The 16,304-nt window shown below is 38.8% G+C and overlaps 1 protein-coding gene and 2 non-coding genes across 4 annotated transcripts in view; 1 reads left to right on the top strand and 2 right to left on the bottom strand.

The window, feature by feature from the left end:
- The window catches only part of st6gal1 (ST6 beta-galactosamide alpha-2,6-sialyltranferase 1), a 32,057-nt gene extending 22,414 nt beyond the window's left edge, over nt 1–9,643 (bottom strand). Inside the window, exons 1-2 of one of the 2 annotated variants that reach the window (XM_041801753.1) lie at nt 9,472–9,643; nt 5,914–6,006 (exon numbers count right to left, since the gene is read on the bottom strand). In XM_041801753.1, coding sequence (XP_041657687.1) covers nt 5,914–5,925 — 12 coding nt within the window. In that variant the 5' untranslated portion in view covers nt 5,926–6,006; nt 9,472–9,643. Of the gene's footprint in view, nt 1–5,913; nt 6,007–6,334; nt 6,418–9,471 lie in introns of those variants that run through there. The other variant, XM_041801754.1, reaches the window with a different exon arrangement.
- Nucleotides 9,644–13,884: 4,241 nt separating this feature from the next.
- Nucleotides 13,885–13,956, bottom strand: trnae-cuc. The gene has a single exon. It is a non-coding gene; the product is annotated as a tRNA-Glu (tRNA).
- A 734-nt stretch (nt 13,957–14,690) lies between these two features.
- Nucleotides 14,691–14,762, top strand: trnaw-cca. The gene has a single exon. It is a non-coding gene; the product is annotated as a tRNA-Trp (tRNA).
- Nucleotides 14,763–16,304: the final 1,542 nt, after the last annotated feature.

The following is a 16,304-nucleotide window of genomic DNA, read 5'->3' as shown; positions in this document are numbered from 1 at the left end:
GTAACTAAAGCCAGAGTTTTATTTATAGAGTAACTAAAGCCAGAGTTTTATTATGGAGTAACTTAAGCCAGAATTTGATGAAAGAATATCTAAAGCCAGAGTTTGAATACAGAGTAACTAAAGCCAGAGTTTGATTTATAGAGTAACTAAAGCCAGAGTTTGATTAAAGAGTAACTAAAGCCAGAGTTTTTTTATAGAGTAACTAAAGCCAGAACTTGATTGGAGATCAACTAAAGCCAGAGTTTGATTTATAGAGTAACTAAACCCAGAGTTTGATTAAAGAGTAACTAAAGCCAGAGTTTTATTTATAGAGTAACTAAAGCCAGAGTTCGATTAAAGAGAAGCTAAACCCAGAGTGTTTTTTATTTATAGAGTAACTAAAGCCAGAGTTCGATTAAAGAGTAACTAAAGCCAGAGTTATTTTTGTAGAGTAACTAAAGCCAGATTTTGATTAAAGAGTAGCTAAACTCAGAGTTTGATTAAAGAGTATCTAAAGCCAGAGTTTGATTAAAGAGTAACTAAAGCCAGAGTTCGATTAGAGAGTAACTAAAGCCAGAGTTTCATTTGTAGAGTAACTAAAGCCAGATTTTGATTAAAGAGTAGCTAAACTCAGAGTTTGATTAAAGAGTATCTAAAGCCAGAGTTTGATTAAAGAGTAACTAAAGCCAGAGTTCGATTAGAGAGTAAATAAAGCCAGAGTTTCATTTGTAGAGTAACTAAAGCCAGATTTTGATTAAAGAGTAGCTAAACTCAGAGTTTGATTAAAGAGTAACTAAAGCCAGAGTTTGATTTATAGAGTAACTAAAGCCAGAGTTTGATTTATAGAGTAACTAAAGCCAGAGTTATTTTTTTATTTATAGAGTAACGAAAGCCAGAGTTATTTTTTTATTTATAGAGTAACTAAAGCCAGAGTTTGATTAAAGAGTAGCTAAACTCAGAGTTTGATTAAAGAGTAACTAAAGCCAGAGTTTGATTTATAAAGTAACTAAAGCCAGAGTTTGATTTATAGTGTAACTAAAGCCAGAGTTTGATTTATAGAGTAACTAAAGCCAGAGTTTGATTTATAGAGTAACTAAAGCCAGAGTTTGATTAAAGAGTAACTAAAGCCAGAGTTTTATTTATAGAGTAACTAAAGCCAGAGTTTTATTTATAGAGTAACTAAAGCCAGAGTTATTTTTTTATTTATAGAGTAACTAAAGCCGGAGTTCTATTAGAGAGTAAATAAAGCCAGAGTTATTTTTGTAGAGTAACTAAAGCCAGATTTTGATTAAAGAGTAGCTAAACTCAGAGTTTGATTAAAGAGTATCTAAAGCCAGAGTTTGATTAAAGAGTAACTAAAGCCAGAGTTCGATTAGAGAGTAAATAAAGCCAGAGTTTCATTTGTAGAGTAACTAAAGCCAGATTTTGATTAAAGAGTAGCTAAACTCAGAGTTTGATTAAAGAGTAACTAAAGCCAGAGTTTGATTTATAGAGTAACTAAAGCCAGAGTTTGATTTATAGAGTAACTAAAGCCAGAGTTTTATTTATAGAGTAACTAAAGCCAGAGTTTGATTAAAGAGTAACTAAAGCCAGAGTTTTATTTATAGAGTAACTAAAGCCAGAGTTATTTTTTTATTTATAGAGTAACGAAAGCCAGAGTTATTTTTTTATTTATAGAGTAACTAAAGCCAGAGTTTGATTAAAGAGTAACTAAAGCCAGAGTTTTATTTATAGAGTAACTAAAGCTAGAACTTGATTGGAGAGCAACGAAAGCCAGAGTTTGATTTATAGAGTAACTAAAGCCAGAGTTTTTCTTTTTTATTTATAGAGTAACTAAAGCCAAGGTTTGATTAAAGAGTAACTTAAGCCAGAATTTGATTGAAGAGTAACTAAAGCCAGAGTTTGATTACAGAGTAACTAAAGCCAGAGTTTGATTACAGAGTAACTAAAGCCAGAGTTTGATTAGAGAGTAACTAAAGCCAGAGTTTTATTTATAGAGTAACTAAAGCCAGAGTTTGATTTATAGAGTAACTAAAGCCAGAGTTTGAGGGGGTGTCTGTTGTTCTATTTACTTCAGAATTCCCATGTCGGAGCTGGGAATGACGCCTGAGTTGAAAGCGTTCCAGTTGCTCTGAGCTCGAGAGAGAAAGTGACAGAGCCGGTGTTTGGCGCTACTTTGTTTTTGTGCTCACTGGGTGAATGGTTACGGTCTGGGATAAACTCTGCTATGGGTGGACATTTTTGATGAAGCAGCAGAAACAGTCAGAAGGTTAGAAAACAGCCAGACTTTGTTGAAACGTCCCACAAGGAAACGTGCAGTAATAAACGAGGATGTCAGAGCTGTGAATGATTGTTCATGTAAGATGTGGCTGTCAGCCTTGAACACAGCCACCAGAGGATGGGACGCCTGTCGGCTCCTGTGAGTGAGTGAATAAAAGAAATGAAAGTATTAATATAAGGGCTGAATCACTGCAGCGCTGCAGGCTTTAAAGCTTCAGACAGATGGTGGTGTCACCAGATATCTGCTTAAAGATGTCGCCCTAAATCCCCCGCCTTAACGCACACACTACAGCCAGAAGAGCGCTGTGTTATGCACGGGCCCGCGGAGCCATCAAGTACCCAAGATTAAAAGGTAGGACTGTGTGTTTTAATCTGTCGGGGAGGAAGAGGAAGAGCGTGAGGTGGCTGTGTACGTGTCAGCAGCAGAACTCTGAATCAAACAGGAGAGATCTTTGATGCTTACTGTCCACATTAATGCTTCCACTCCTCCATCAGAGAGCAAATCCCTGCTGATTTATGTTTACAGGGCTTGATCCATAAACGGGCTGTGCTGCTTCTGTGACCCCTAGCATTCAAGCTAGCAGTAATGAATGATCATAATTCAATTAAAATGGATAAAAAGACGTTCAATATTGGTTTTACTGGTGTGGATTTAATCATTAAAGTCCCCAAAAGTCACACAAGTTCCAGGCTCGCTGAAAATGCTGCTGTAGGGGATCCAAAGACATCAATAGCATCAATGGGAAGGCAAAAAAAGAGGAAAAACAAGTAAGAGGCAATAATTTATGGTTCAAAAGTTATTTAACTTTTGGTAAACTGTGTCACTTCTTGTTGTGTACGACAGTGCCGGTCTGGAAGGCATTTTAACAATCATATTAGAGCAAAACTGTAAGGCAGCCACCATTCTCAGCTGCTGTCAACAAGTCAAACAAAAAAAGGGACAGAAAATAAGAGACGGAGTGCTGCTAAAGGAAAAACTCAGAGTGACAGAATATGAAAAATCTGTGACAAAGACTGAGCGGCAGAAAGTGAAATTCCACTCACAGAAAACAAGACAAGGAAGCCCGGAAATAAGCGAAAAGTAAAATACTTTACTAATGTTTTACAATTAACAAAAAACAAGTGAAGAAAAAAGTGTCAAAAAGGAGAAACTCAAATAAAAAATATGTGGAAAAAACGTAAAAATAAGAGACTGAAAATGAAAAACGTGATGAAAAATGACTGACAGAAAGTGAAAATCCTCCTATAAAAAATAAAACAAACAATGAAAAAGGAAACAACAAGAGATGGACAATAAGAATATTTTTTCATTAAACACTTTTGACTCTTAGCTTAATGTCATATTCCCTGAAATGGACACGGGCACTTTTCCTCCACGTTCTGCTTTTTAGACGATAAATGGAAATTAGCTTGTTTTTGATATTTTTTACTTATTTTAAGATGAAACAAAAATCTGATCAGATTTTTGATCAGACTGATCAGAGGAAGTTAAAGAGAAAATCTAGATTTTCCACAAATAAATTTTATTGAATAAATTCTTTCTATTTATGGGCCAGGCCTAGATTCACTATCTCTGCAGGAGGTGTAAGTCAGTGTGGATGTGTTCTTACTGTCATCAGACCGTAGGCTTCCTCACACTGAAACCACAGAGCCGTCGAGCTTCTCGCTCTAAATCTGCTGCTAACTAGATGTAAACCACAGAGCAGACGCATGAAGCGGTATTAGGTAGCACACATCAGACGAGTCTCACAGACACAGGAAGCAAAGTGAGGCTGATTCTGGACTCTAATGTGATAAATCTGCTGTTGGTGCATTGACACTGAGGAAAAAAAGGCTGTTATGTAAGCCGATAACCTGAGAGCGTCTCTGCTCTGACTTTGACCGACAGGTGAACTCTGAGTGACACAAAAAAAAAACAGGATGAATCAAAACTGAACGTGTCTTTTGAGACTAGAACGTCCCAGTTTGTTCCCTATACTCTAGTTGTTAGAAGTCACATGATCCTGATGACAGTCGAATGTCAGACAGAGGGTAGAAAGTGAGGGAGTGTGGCTGGGAGTCAGTGGGAGTAAAGACTGGCCTGCATGCAAGGATGGAATGTTTACAAGCTTTAATGGTGTCATCTTCAAAGGCAAGGATGTTTTATAAACACTAAAGGATGACATCATCTTCAAAGGCAAGGCTGGAAAGTTTATAAGCTATGATGACATCATCTTCAGTGGCGAGGATGTTTTATAAATATTTAAGGATGACATAAAAGGCAAGGATGGAATGTTGGTGAAGCTGGGGCTCATTCCCTCCATTTCTGCCAGATAGTAGACTGTAGTTGGCAAGTGACAAAAAGGAGGGTTTCCCTTGTCCTCACCTGGACTCACACATGGGGCGATTGGTTCGCTGAGCAAGACTGTGTGGTGCCTGGTATCTGAGCATGCGGACTAAAGTCTTCGGATGTTTGGTCCTTCTGGTCTTACTACACTCTTATGAGAACTGGATGTTGACCAATGGCCAGAGGAACTGGCTGGACTCCTATGTGACAACTTTTCATCAGGGCCTGGTGCAGGATTGAACAATTGATTCTCAGGAGGCCAGAGCAGTACAGGACCAAGGCTGACATGGTGAAGTGCTGAACCGGCATATACACCCATACCTGACCTGAATTCTGTCAGAAGGCTCCCTGTGGTAAAATGCTTCACCTCATATACACATTTGCACTAATGAATGTGAACTATTTCAAATGACCTTTCTTTACCATATCTAAAGCTGCCCACATCCTTGCATATTTTCTCATCATGTCTAGTCAGCATTTGTGCATCCTTTGTGCATCTTGCAACCACACTATCAATGCACACAGACTTGTTTATACTGGGAAAATACCTAACAGGAGCTTGTACACACCCAAATTTTAATTTTTCATACTTTTTTCCAGTTTGATTTATTCTTTCTATTGAAAGTTTCATTCCTGTACACTTAGAGCAAAGCTAACCAGGGTTAAATTTCTTGCTGTGTGATCATACTTGGCCAATAAAGCTGATTTCCTCCAGGATCCCTCCAGGGTCCACAAAGTGGCACATTGCTGTCAAAATTCAACGTGGATTTGAATCATTTCAAGCAGAACTGCAGCATACACGCAGCACTACAGGCTCGGAGTATGTGGGATTAGCAGGTTGGATTTACTTCGAAAAGATTTTTTTAAGGTGGAAAAGTCACGTCCAACAGCAGCAGCCCTATCTTATGTTTATGCCGTTTGTTAAAAGGAGCTGAACACATATGTATCCCAGAGCACGTACCTCATAGAGAGACGTGCTTTTATTTTGTTGTTGCTGTTTCTGATTATTTTTCCAATGAAATAAAACAATAATGAGTAAGCAGTTTCTCCTCCATTCAGGCCTTCTTGCAGACGTCTTAAATTTCCTTCCAGTCGTCTGTTATGACTCTTCTCTTTGTAGCAGCTGTGCTTAAATCTGCATAATTCATGGTACTGTAGGTGTATCAGAGTGATGAATGAATCATGGCAGCGTCAGTAACTGTTACTACTGTTGAAGCCGTGAGTCATCAGGAGGCTCACATTTCTGAAGAAAACCGCTGCAGCTCTCTAACACTGAGAACAGATTTTCAGATCTTTACTCTGTGGATGAGACTGAGCTGTGATGTTACCTTGTAAGCCATGGTGAGTGTGCTAGCGCTCGCAGTGTTGCTGTTGTTGTTGCTTAGAAACAGGCTGCAGCCTTCAGGTTCCCCTCATCGCCTCTATGGACAAAGAGATAAATATAAAGTTAATACATGGAGCCAGCTTTGGGTATGAGGTGATGTAACATGAACACAAAGACAGACTTATCCAACTCCTAAACTTACAAAAGCTTTTCATATGTCTCACACCCTCAAAAAGCTCTAAAGATGAACTCCAACAGAGCTGCTGTACTCTAGGTAAACATGGTGTAGCTGGTATTTAACCTCTGTGTTTGAGTGTTTCTTTGTTCACTGTTCCTAGATTACAACCTCTGCTTCTCTAAGTAAATGTCTGTTTGTTGAATCTCCCCACTGGCACCAATTAATCTGAGGGTAGATGATAATTTACCTGTAATGTCATCTGACTGCATCATCATGTCGTTGATGCATGACCGATGTTCACTAGTGGAATCAAGAGGGCGACAGCCTCTCCTCTTCTGGTGCCATGTGTTTGAACGAATGCTGTGAAAAATTCCACACTGTGATGCCCCAGTGTTAGCTCAACACAGAGTCTTCTCTCAGTCCACAAAAGGGGAAAATGGCCCTTTAAGGCACCCGTCCAGCAAGTTTAATGTGAAAAAGGGCCTCCTTAGGTGGCCTTCAGGTGGACTGAAGATGATAAAGTGCCCCCTCAGGCATCCTCCAGTTTAAAAAACATGACAAAGTGCCCTTCCAGTGGTCAAAATGAAACAAAGCGGCATCTAGGGTTAGTGTAAAATGCCCTTTAAGTTGAATCAATGTGATTAAGTGCCCCCCCACCCCCATAAGGTTCCTTTCTAGTGGACTTAAAATGACAAAGTGTCCTCCAGAGTCGAAGACTACAGCCAAGACCTGCCCTCTTTGTAATGTCTCTTGAGATAGCCTTGGTTATGATTTGATGCTACCTAAATAAAAAGTGATTGATGGATTGCTTAGTTGGTTGATTGATTGAATGATTGGCTGGTTGATAAATCAATCAATCCATTCATTAATCGATTAATTTTTTTCTTTGGCTAATTTGTCGACTAATTGGATAACTGATTCCTTGGTTGATTGAATGATTGGTTGGTTGATTGACTGATTTACTGAATAACTGGTTGGTTGGTTGGTTGATAAATCACCCTTCCAGTGGACTTAACAACGCTCCAGCTGGTTGCTCTTCCAGCTGACAAAGAAAAGTTGAACACATATCCACTACAGGTGAAAATGTGATAAAGTGCCATTGATTTCTCTGACTAAACTACTCTTTCACTGTTGTTTATCTTTCTGAAATAAATGGTCAAGTAATCACTGATTCCTCGTCTATTGTACTATAAAGTTGTTCTTTGGAAAGCAAACAGCTTTTCAAAGAAAGGTCTATTCTATCTTTAATCTTCACTTTAAAAAATGCTGCTGCTTTCAGTTTAATTACACCACAGTATCATCTAAAAACAGTGAGTTTCACATCCTTATATCTGCTGAGAAATGCAAACATCTGAAAAAAACATTTTATAACTGATAAATGCTGTGTTTTCTTCCCTTTCTATCATGTTTATATGTCTGCTGGTTTCCCCTTTTTTATTTACTCCCTAGCACTTTTTCCCCCTTCTTTAAGTCCTTTTATTGTGTTTGTGTATTTTTCTTCTACAAACCCAGTGCCAAAAAAGTTGGGTCACTTGGTAAAACAGACATTTTACCATCAGTGTTAATTTTGGCAGCTATTTTAATTTTAGTCTTTAGAGGAAATGTCTTTTAGTTTTAGTCACATTTTAGTCATTTCAACCCTTTTTAGTTTTAGTCCATAAAAAGTCCTCTCATTTTAGTCTTTACTTTTAGTCCAAGCATTTATGTTCTTACCTAAATCTGGTACCAAATCATGGTAGCATATTCTCTGCACTCTGCCAAACCTGGGGTCCCTGCTTTCTACAGCTAAGAAGGAAAACGGATACAAATGCATTTTGTCGGCAGATTTACCACCAGTAAAGAAATATCACAGATTTTGAATGTCCGACAAAAACTACATTACATTTTTGTCTAGTTTTAGTCATCATGATGAACACTAAACTTACTTTTGTCAGTTTTAGTCATCACAGATCTATTTTTGTTAGTCTCAGGCTAGTGTTGGTCATAGAAAAAAGGCTGTCAACAAACTTTTTTAGTCATAGTTTTAGTCGACAAAAATTAACACCATTTACCATTTCATGAAAAACGTTTGCTCATTTTTATTTTGACAATAATGAGGTTACTTGTCATCAGGTCAGTATAATGGCTGGGTATAAAAGGAGCATTTTAGAGAGACAGAGTCTCTCAGGAGTAAAGATGGGCAGACGCTCACCAATCTGTGAAAAACTGAGTCTAAAAATTGTGGAACAATTTCAGAAAAATGTTCCTCAAAGTAAAATAGTAAAGACTCCCACTATCTACAGTGCAAAATATGACAAAAGACTCAGAGAACCTGGAGAAATCTCTGTGAGGGACAGGGCTGAAGGGGCCCTCAGGGGCCACATCATTAAAAACAGGCATGATTCTGTACTTGAAATCACTACATGGGCTCAGGAGCACTTCCAGAAACCACTGTCTGTCAACACAGTTGGCCGTGCCATCCACAAATGACAGTTAAAGCTGGATCACTGGGAGAGGAAGCCATATGGCATAAGCCATAGGATCCAGAAACACCACAAAACAGAAAACATTTTAGTGCATCAAAAAGGAAAAATCCAGCAGAGAAGACCCAGGACTGTTGAGGGGCTAGAATCCTACATCAGACAAGAATGGGACAACATTCCTCACCCATCAGCTGGTCTCCTCACTTCCCAAATGTTTACAGACTGTTGTTAAAAGAAGATGGGAAGCTACACAATGGTAAACACGGTCCTGTCCCTACTTTTTTGAGATGTGTTGTGGCCATCAAATTCAGAATGAGCTAATATTTTTCATGAAATGGTAAAATGTCTCAGTTTAACTTCTGCCATGTTGTTTCTGTTCTACTGTGAATTAAATTGGGGTTTATGAGATTTGACAGTCATTGTTTGTATTTAAAAAAATGTAAAACAATGACAGAAAAGGCGTGATAACGGATGGAGAAGATAGAAAACAGAGAAAATATTTTTTAACACTTCATTTTTTAGAAAAATATTTGAAATTATATCAATTTAAAATATGAAATGATGAGAAAAAATACGGCTTAATAAGAGTTAAAAATGAATTAAAAATGAATAATATATCAATCTGTGAATATATTAAAATGTAGGATTAAAGTTAATAAATAAAACGTTAAATACGACGGTTTTTTTAATGTACGGACGTGTTTTAAGTAACAATTCCTGAAATACAGCAGCTAATACAGGGCAGATATAAATATTGGCAGGCCATAGTCAGAGACCACGCATGTCAACTAGGATCAGTATAAGATCAAGACAAGGCTTCGGATCAATATTTGTATCGATAAATTGATGGATTGATTCGTTTACCCTCCTCCATCATCTCTATCTTAAGCTCTTCTTGGGTGTTACGTTCGTATTTGCTGACCTGTGTTAAGTGATGCTCCACCGTTACTAGCCACTGAGCCGTGTCGTTCCTGAGATTTGTCGTCGCTACGGTACCGAGCAGGTTGTTGTTCCCGCCGCCATGTTCCCCATCAGTCCCACCGCTGTCCGTCCGTCCGCTCCGAGGCCGCTGTCGGTGTCCGGTGGCATTTGGAGAAGTACGAACCGGATCCGTGTCCCTCTCTCTCTCTCTCTCTCTCTCTCTCCCTCTGTTACCCCACCGTGAGAGCTGGCTGCACTCAGCGACAAGTTAGAGCAGAGGAGGACACGCGTTTCCGCTCAGGTTTTCAAAATAAGAGCAGAGAGTGACCGTTCAGAGTGAACACATTCAAACAGATTCTAACAAATTAGTAAATAATATCGTTCAAATTAATTACGGCTACAATAAAGCTCTATGTACATTAATACATATCAAACAGGAACATTCAATCTGCCCTCTACTTAACCTTTATTGGTTTTTTTACCGATGACATGCAGGAAAGGTGCCACAGATATGAATTTGCACTGCTTGGATGACTATAGCTTCTAAACAGTCAAGGATGAGTAACTTTGGTTAGTCCCACTATTTTTTTAAAGAATTGCAGAATGCTCTCAATTTAACAAGTAGTGTGACCTGTAAAGAACAAATGTACAGCTTTCACCACAACTTATTAAACAGACTCAACTGCAAAAAGTAACACGCATTTTAATTAACTAACCATGAAATTAAGTCAATTATTTCTGCTTATGAATGCTTTTCACTAGAACTGTCAAGGTTAATTAAGGTAAACAATTAGTGCACTATTTTTTATTGAGATTAATCTCATGTGTTATCGTCCTTTTCACCACAATTTGTTTAATTCCTCTCAGTGTCTCCCTGAGATTAATTGTGATCAACTACAGAAATTGTTAGATTAATTGCAATTAAAAATTGCAATCTTTTTAACATATTGATGGTTCTACTGTTTTTACTCACGTCTCCATATAGCTGCATTTAGTGATGCATATAGAATATATTTACAGTGGTGCATTTTGATTAATTAATGATTGGGGTGAAAATGCCATTAAAAATTTAAACTGATTAATATATCTGTATTGTTCCAACTGTGAAGTTTGGTGGAGGAGGGATAATGGTATGGGGCTGTTTTTCAGTGCTTAGGCTAGACCCCTTATCTCCAGTGAAGGCCAATCTTGATGCTTCAGCATACCAAGATATTCTAGACAATGCTATGCTTCCAACTGTGTGCCAACAGTTTGGGGAAGGCCCTTTTCTATTCCAGCATGACTGAGACCCAGAGCACAAAGAAGGACTATAGAGACATGGTTTGATGAGTTCAGAGTCCTGACCTCAACCCCATCCAGCACCTTTGGGATGAACTGGAACAGAGATTGTGAGCCAGGCCTTCTGGTCCAACATCAGTGCCTGACCTCATAAATGCTCAACAGAATGAATGGGCACACACTCCCACAGAAACACTCCAGAATCTTGCGGAAAGCTTTCCAAGAAGAGTGGAGGATTTTAGAGCTGCTAAGGGGGCCAACTTCATATTGAAGTACATGGATTTGTCATTACAGTCCCTGTTGGTGGAATGAGCAGGCGGCCGAATACTTTTGTCCAAATATTTTCTATGGGAGTTTTATCATCAGAAACTCATTACTGATATCTACCTTCTCCTCTCACTCCTGTGTGCTGTCTCCTTTTGCACACTGCCCTGCAGTCTCATGTCCTTATATGGGCATAAAAGGGGCGTTTCTTTATGCCATTTAGGAGAAATGTGCACATGCTTCCAGCTTACGAGCATGAGTCATTTATCAGCTTTAGAACACAGCAAAGTACTATTCAGCAACGTGAGGACTATGAGAACCTTAAGAACAAACTTAAGAAAAGTCTAATATATGGTGAATGAGGTCCAGTGTGCTTTGTTACCACAGGAACCTTGGTCTGAATTTAGTCCTGGAGTATAAAATCCTTGAAGTGTCTCTGCTCACAAAGACCCAGGAACCATGGGGGATGGGGCTGCTGCTGAACGTTTCTGATTGGTAACTAGGTCACTGACTCTGCCAACGACTCTTAAACCCAGGTCATTAGCATGCTAATGGTCCACAAACATTTCTCTCCAGTCAGTTTTAGAGCTGAAGCCTTTCAGAGGAGACAAAACCTTTTCAGAACCCTTAACAGAACCAAGCATCGTGTTTGGGTCAAACTTTGGAAAACCTGAATGACTGTAAACATGCACAGATATTTGATGAGATTATGACCAAATTTTATATTTCATACGGTGTCTGTACCCGATCCAGACCCTTCATCACAACATCCAAATAAAAAAGGTCTAAATCTGAATGTCTAGATTGAAACTGCAGTTTCTGCTGCATCCATCCACTAATCTGTTTATACCATCCATCCATCCATCCAGCTGTATATACCATCCATCCATTAATCTGTATTTACCATCCATCAGTCCATTCATCCATCCATCTGCATGTACCATCCATCCATCCATCCATCTGCATGTACCATCCATCCATGCATCCATCCATCCAGCCAGCCAGCCATCCATCTGTATATACCATCCATCAATCAAGCCATCCATCCATCCATCCATCCATCAATCATCCATCCATCCATCTGCATGTACCATCCATCCATCCATCCATCCATCAATCTGCATGTACCATCCATTCATCCATCCATTAATCTGTATATACCATCCATCCATCAATCCATCCATCCATCATTCATCCATCCATCCATCTATCATTATACCATCCATCCATTCATCTGTGTATACCACCCATCTATCCAAACATTTGTGCGAGGTTTGATTACAGATCTGAAAAATTGCAACCCAGAGTAGAGCTGGTGCTCCTTTAAACCAAAGGGAGTCAGTTGAGGTGGTTCAAGCACCAGATGCCTCCTTGTTTCATCCCTGTGAAGGTCATTTAGGCTTGTCTAACTGGGAGGAGACCCCTGGGCAGACCAGGAACTCTCTGGAAGGATAATATATCCCAGCTGGTCTGATAACACCCCAGAATCTCCAAGGAGGAACTGAAACATTGCCTTGGGAAGGGATGTTTGGGTTGACTTGCTTTACCTCTGCCACTGGGACCTGACCCTGGATACAAGGAAGAAGCTGGATGGATGGATCACATTTTTGCTCAATTAGAGCAGACCTAATATAAAATTTTAAATAACTGTATAATGATTGAAGGCATAAATGTGAATCGTGTATATCTAAGTTTTTAGAAACTAAATTCTTGTAATTAGGAATATCTTCATTTATTATTCTTTTTAATATGTAATTGAACATTTTTATCCTGAAGCAACATTTTATAGCTGAAAACATGTTGTTGATGTAGCATCATTCAAAAAATATTCTGTTTTCCTCATGGGACACCACAAATTTGAAACTCAGGGGTTGTTTTATTTTGAAAGGCAGGGATAAGCATACCACATCCTGTTTTCTCTGGTTTGAATCTTTATAACTTGACGGATCTCTCTGCAGCAGCCAAGACACGCAATCTCTCTGCAGAGGAGAGAAGAAGAGGCTCAAGAGGAGGCAGAGGGCATCTTTACTCTTCACCACAGACCTCCGTCCTGTCCAGAGAACCACACATATCACCACAAACCCGTTTTTTAAGGAAACATGGGGAGTTTTCAAGGATGATGGTGACATTTCTTATTCTATTATCAACCATTATGTGTTTTTTAAATGGTTGTTCGTGTAAAAATAGGGCTGGTGTTGAAATAGGTATCTTTCATTGTTCAGTAAGGAGATGAAAGTTTACTGAAAGAGCGTCAGTAGTAATTAAAGGAACTCAGAGTGCATTACAGAGCCAAAACAGCATTTAAACCATTATGATCTAAGAAAGACACGATGTTAAAGCCAGAGGAGGTTTGAAGGGTTCTCCTGTCCTCATTTTCAACACAAAACCTTAACATTTTCCCAGTCTAGAGTCCCGGCTACCATTCCAATCACAGCCAGGCTCTGATTTACACAAGAGGATTAGGGCCACTGAACAGTTTTTGTTTGTGATATCCAACCTTTTCTTCGAATTATGAGATAAAGAGAAAATCTAATGTTTTTGGTAGAATTCTGAGATTAAAATCAGAATGCTGACGTTCTCTGACTATAATCTCAAAATTCTGTTATAAATGTCGGAATTCTGACTTTGATCTTAGAAGAAGGGGGCTCCAGAAGACTTACCCCTTTATCCCTAGGTAAGCTTTACTATAGAGACAAGCAGGACTGTGTTTTCATACCAACATTAGTAGATGCTCCTAAGCTCTCTCATATGAAGGTCCTGGGCACTGCCACTGACATTTTTTGTTCTACCTATGCAAAAAAAAACAACTCGGGAACTGCCTTTACATGTGCAGTACCCCTCCTATCAAGAAATAAAAATCGCAAAATCGGTGTTTCCTGACCGGGAATCGAACCCGGGCCGCGGCGGTGAGAGCGCCGAATCCTAACCACTAGACCACCAGGGACTGTGATTGCAATTACTACAACGTTACTTTTATATACGTAATCATAGCTGCTGTTGAGTCTATAGTGTAACTTATAGTCGTCTTTTATTATCAAGGACGATGTTTACGAAAACTCCCTTCATTTAACGGTTATATATTTGTGACGTATCGGCTCTCATGTGCTGGTACTGTACCCCAAAATTTGTTCCGTTGGTGGCTAAGAACGTAAACAGTCTCCGTATCGACAACAAAAAAATGCCTCAGTGAATGTCTCCATATACAATTTTGTTCAAACGATGTATCTGAACAATACCCAGAGAGTAAATTTTATTGCTTTCTGTGACACCAGTTAACATGGTATATCTTTTAACCATAACACTGTTAATACGGCAAATATAGTCAAGCGGCTAACGTTACTGTAGGCTACACTGTATTTGTTTATTTACTCACTTGACGGCTCACTGAGGCTGTTTTTAGTCGGGTAAATAAACTCTATTCCAATCTACCCTTTAAAGAGAATAGCTTCTTATTGGCTTTGTCGTGTTAGTCTAAGTTAGATGGGTTACTAGTGTTGCCTCGAGAAGCTAGCTTAGCTTAGCTTGTATGCTAGCTGCTCTTTGCTAGGACTCCCCTGGTTTAGGTTTGAGCATTAGCAAAATTTAAGACATAAAACAACAAATATCAAATCAAAACTTTGTCGCCGTTCAAGAATGAGATTCTGTTCATATATGTTAGGGTTTGTGATGTGGTTTCAGGACCTCGTGGCGCAACGGTAGCGCGTCTGACTCCAGATCAGAAGGTTGCGTGTTCAAATCACGTCGGGGTCAAACTTTTTCATTTTGTGTCTTTGAATTTATACGTCAGCAGAGATCCAGGTCACATATGCAAATACTACTGAAAACTGGTGAATTAACAGCTATAAACAATGAAGACAGCCTTCGCCTGAATTTTACATGAACTCTTCTTGCATTTGTACACAGGAAGAAAATTATTCTAATTTAAATTCCAAAACAATTGAGCCAAAAGGCCATATAGTTGAAAAAAAATTGCAAGAGTTTCAGTCCAAACCTGCAGGTGTGAGTCGGGTGATTACAAAGAAAAACTCTCCATATACATTATTCAGAGCACGCAGAGAAATGTCAACTTTCAACATTTTTTATTATCTGTGGTCGATTAAGACACTTAAGTGCATTCTACCCTGCCTTTTAAAATGATGTCATCAATGCTTATTCAATATCCCATCCTTGCCTTAAAAATGATGTCATCAAAGCTTATTCAACATTCCCTGCTTGCCTTTGAGGGTCATTAGATGTTGTACTGGCTTCTTTTGGGACTTCCTGGATTAGTCCTTGCGCTCTTGGAGTCATTTTGGCAGGCTCACCACTCCTGGGAAGGTTCACCACTGTCCCCAGTTTTCTCCATTTGTGGATAATGACTCTCAGCGTGGTTTGCTGGGGCCCAAAGCCTTAGAAAGGTCTCTGTAACCCTTTCATACTGATAGATGTCAGTGACTTTGTGTCTCATCTGTTCTTGAATTTCTTCAGACGGTTCCATGATGCGTTGGAGATCTTTTAGCCTACTTCACTGTCAGACAGGTTCTATTTAAGGGATATTCCTATAGTGATATGTATTTTCCCTGCAGAATTGCTGAATCCTCTGTGATTTGATGAATTACACATCTTTCTTTCCTGGTTATTAATCTTTATATCTAGTGGTTTTCATAACCTGCCAGACAAAGGGATAACTGGATCACCTGTGTTAAAATCAGCCTTTTTGTCTTTCACATCCTCATTCTTGTTTCTAAATTCACCATGACTTTAACCTTGGTGTTATTTTAAAGACAGACCTACTTTCACTGTAACCTACATCCTTATTTCTGGATTTAAACTAAGGGTTGTCCTATAAAACCTGGAAAACCTCGCCTGCTTTGCTCTTCGAAATAATTAAATGAGGTATTGTGTCTTAAAATGCCCCAAAGATGATTCACAGGAATTTTTTTCTCTTGAGTAAAAAAAAAATCATCAAAACTCCAGAAAGAAAAGCTTCACTCTGTTTTATTATTGCAAACACATTTGAGGCAAATAAATAAAAATGATCAAAAACATAGTCAGAAATAGAACTCACACAGTCATGAGCAGGAATATAAAACTCCTTTTTTCCCAATCCTTTTATGAACATTAAAGCCAAATAAATTCAGCTCTTATTTAGAAATGGAAAATATACTGTAGCTTGTTTTTCTTGCAGCTAAGAGCGAGGTAGAGCAAAACACAAGGTCTCCAGGAGTGCTGAAGAGTTAAATCCATGTAAATATTCTCATTTTGCAAACAGGAGACCTGAGCGCAGAGATAAAGTCAGAACAAACCCAGACA

The sequence above is a fragment of the Cheilinus undulatus genome, linkage group 12 (assembly GCF_018320785.1).
Source record: "Cheilinus undulatus linkage group 12, ASM1832078v1, whole genome shotgun sequence".
Lineage (NCBI taxonomy): Eukaryota > Metazoa > Chordata > Actinopteri > Labriformes > Labridae > Cheilinus > Cheilinus undulatus.
Note: the sequence above shows the minus strand (reverse complement) of the source record. Positions and strands in the feature narration are given on the sequence as shown.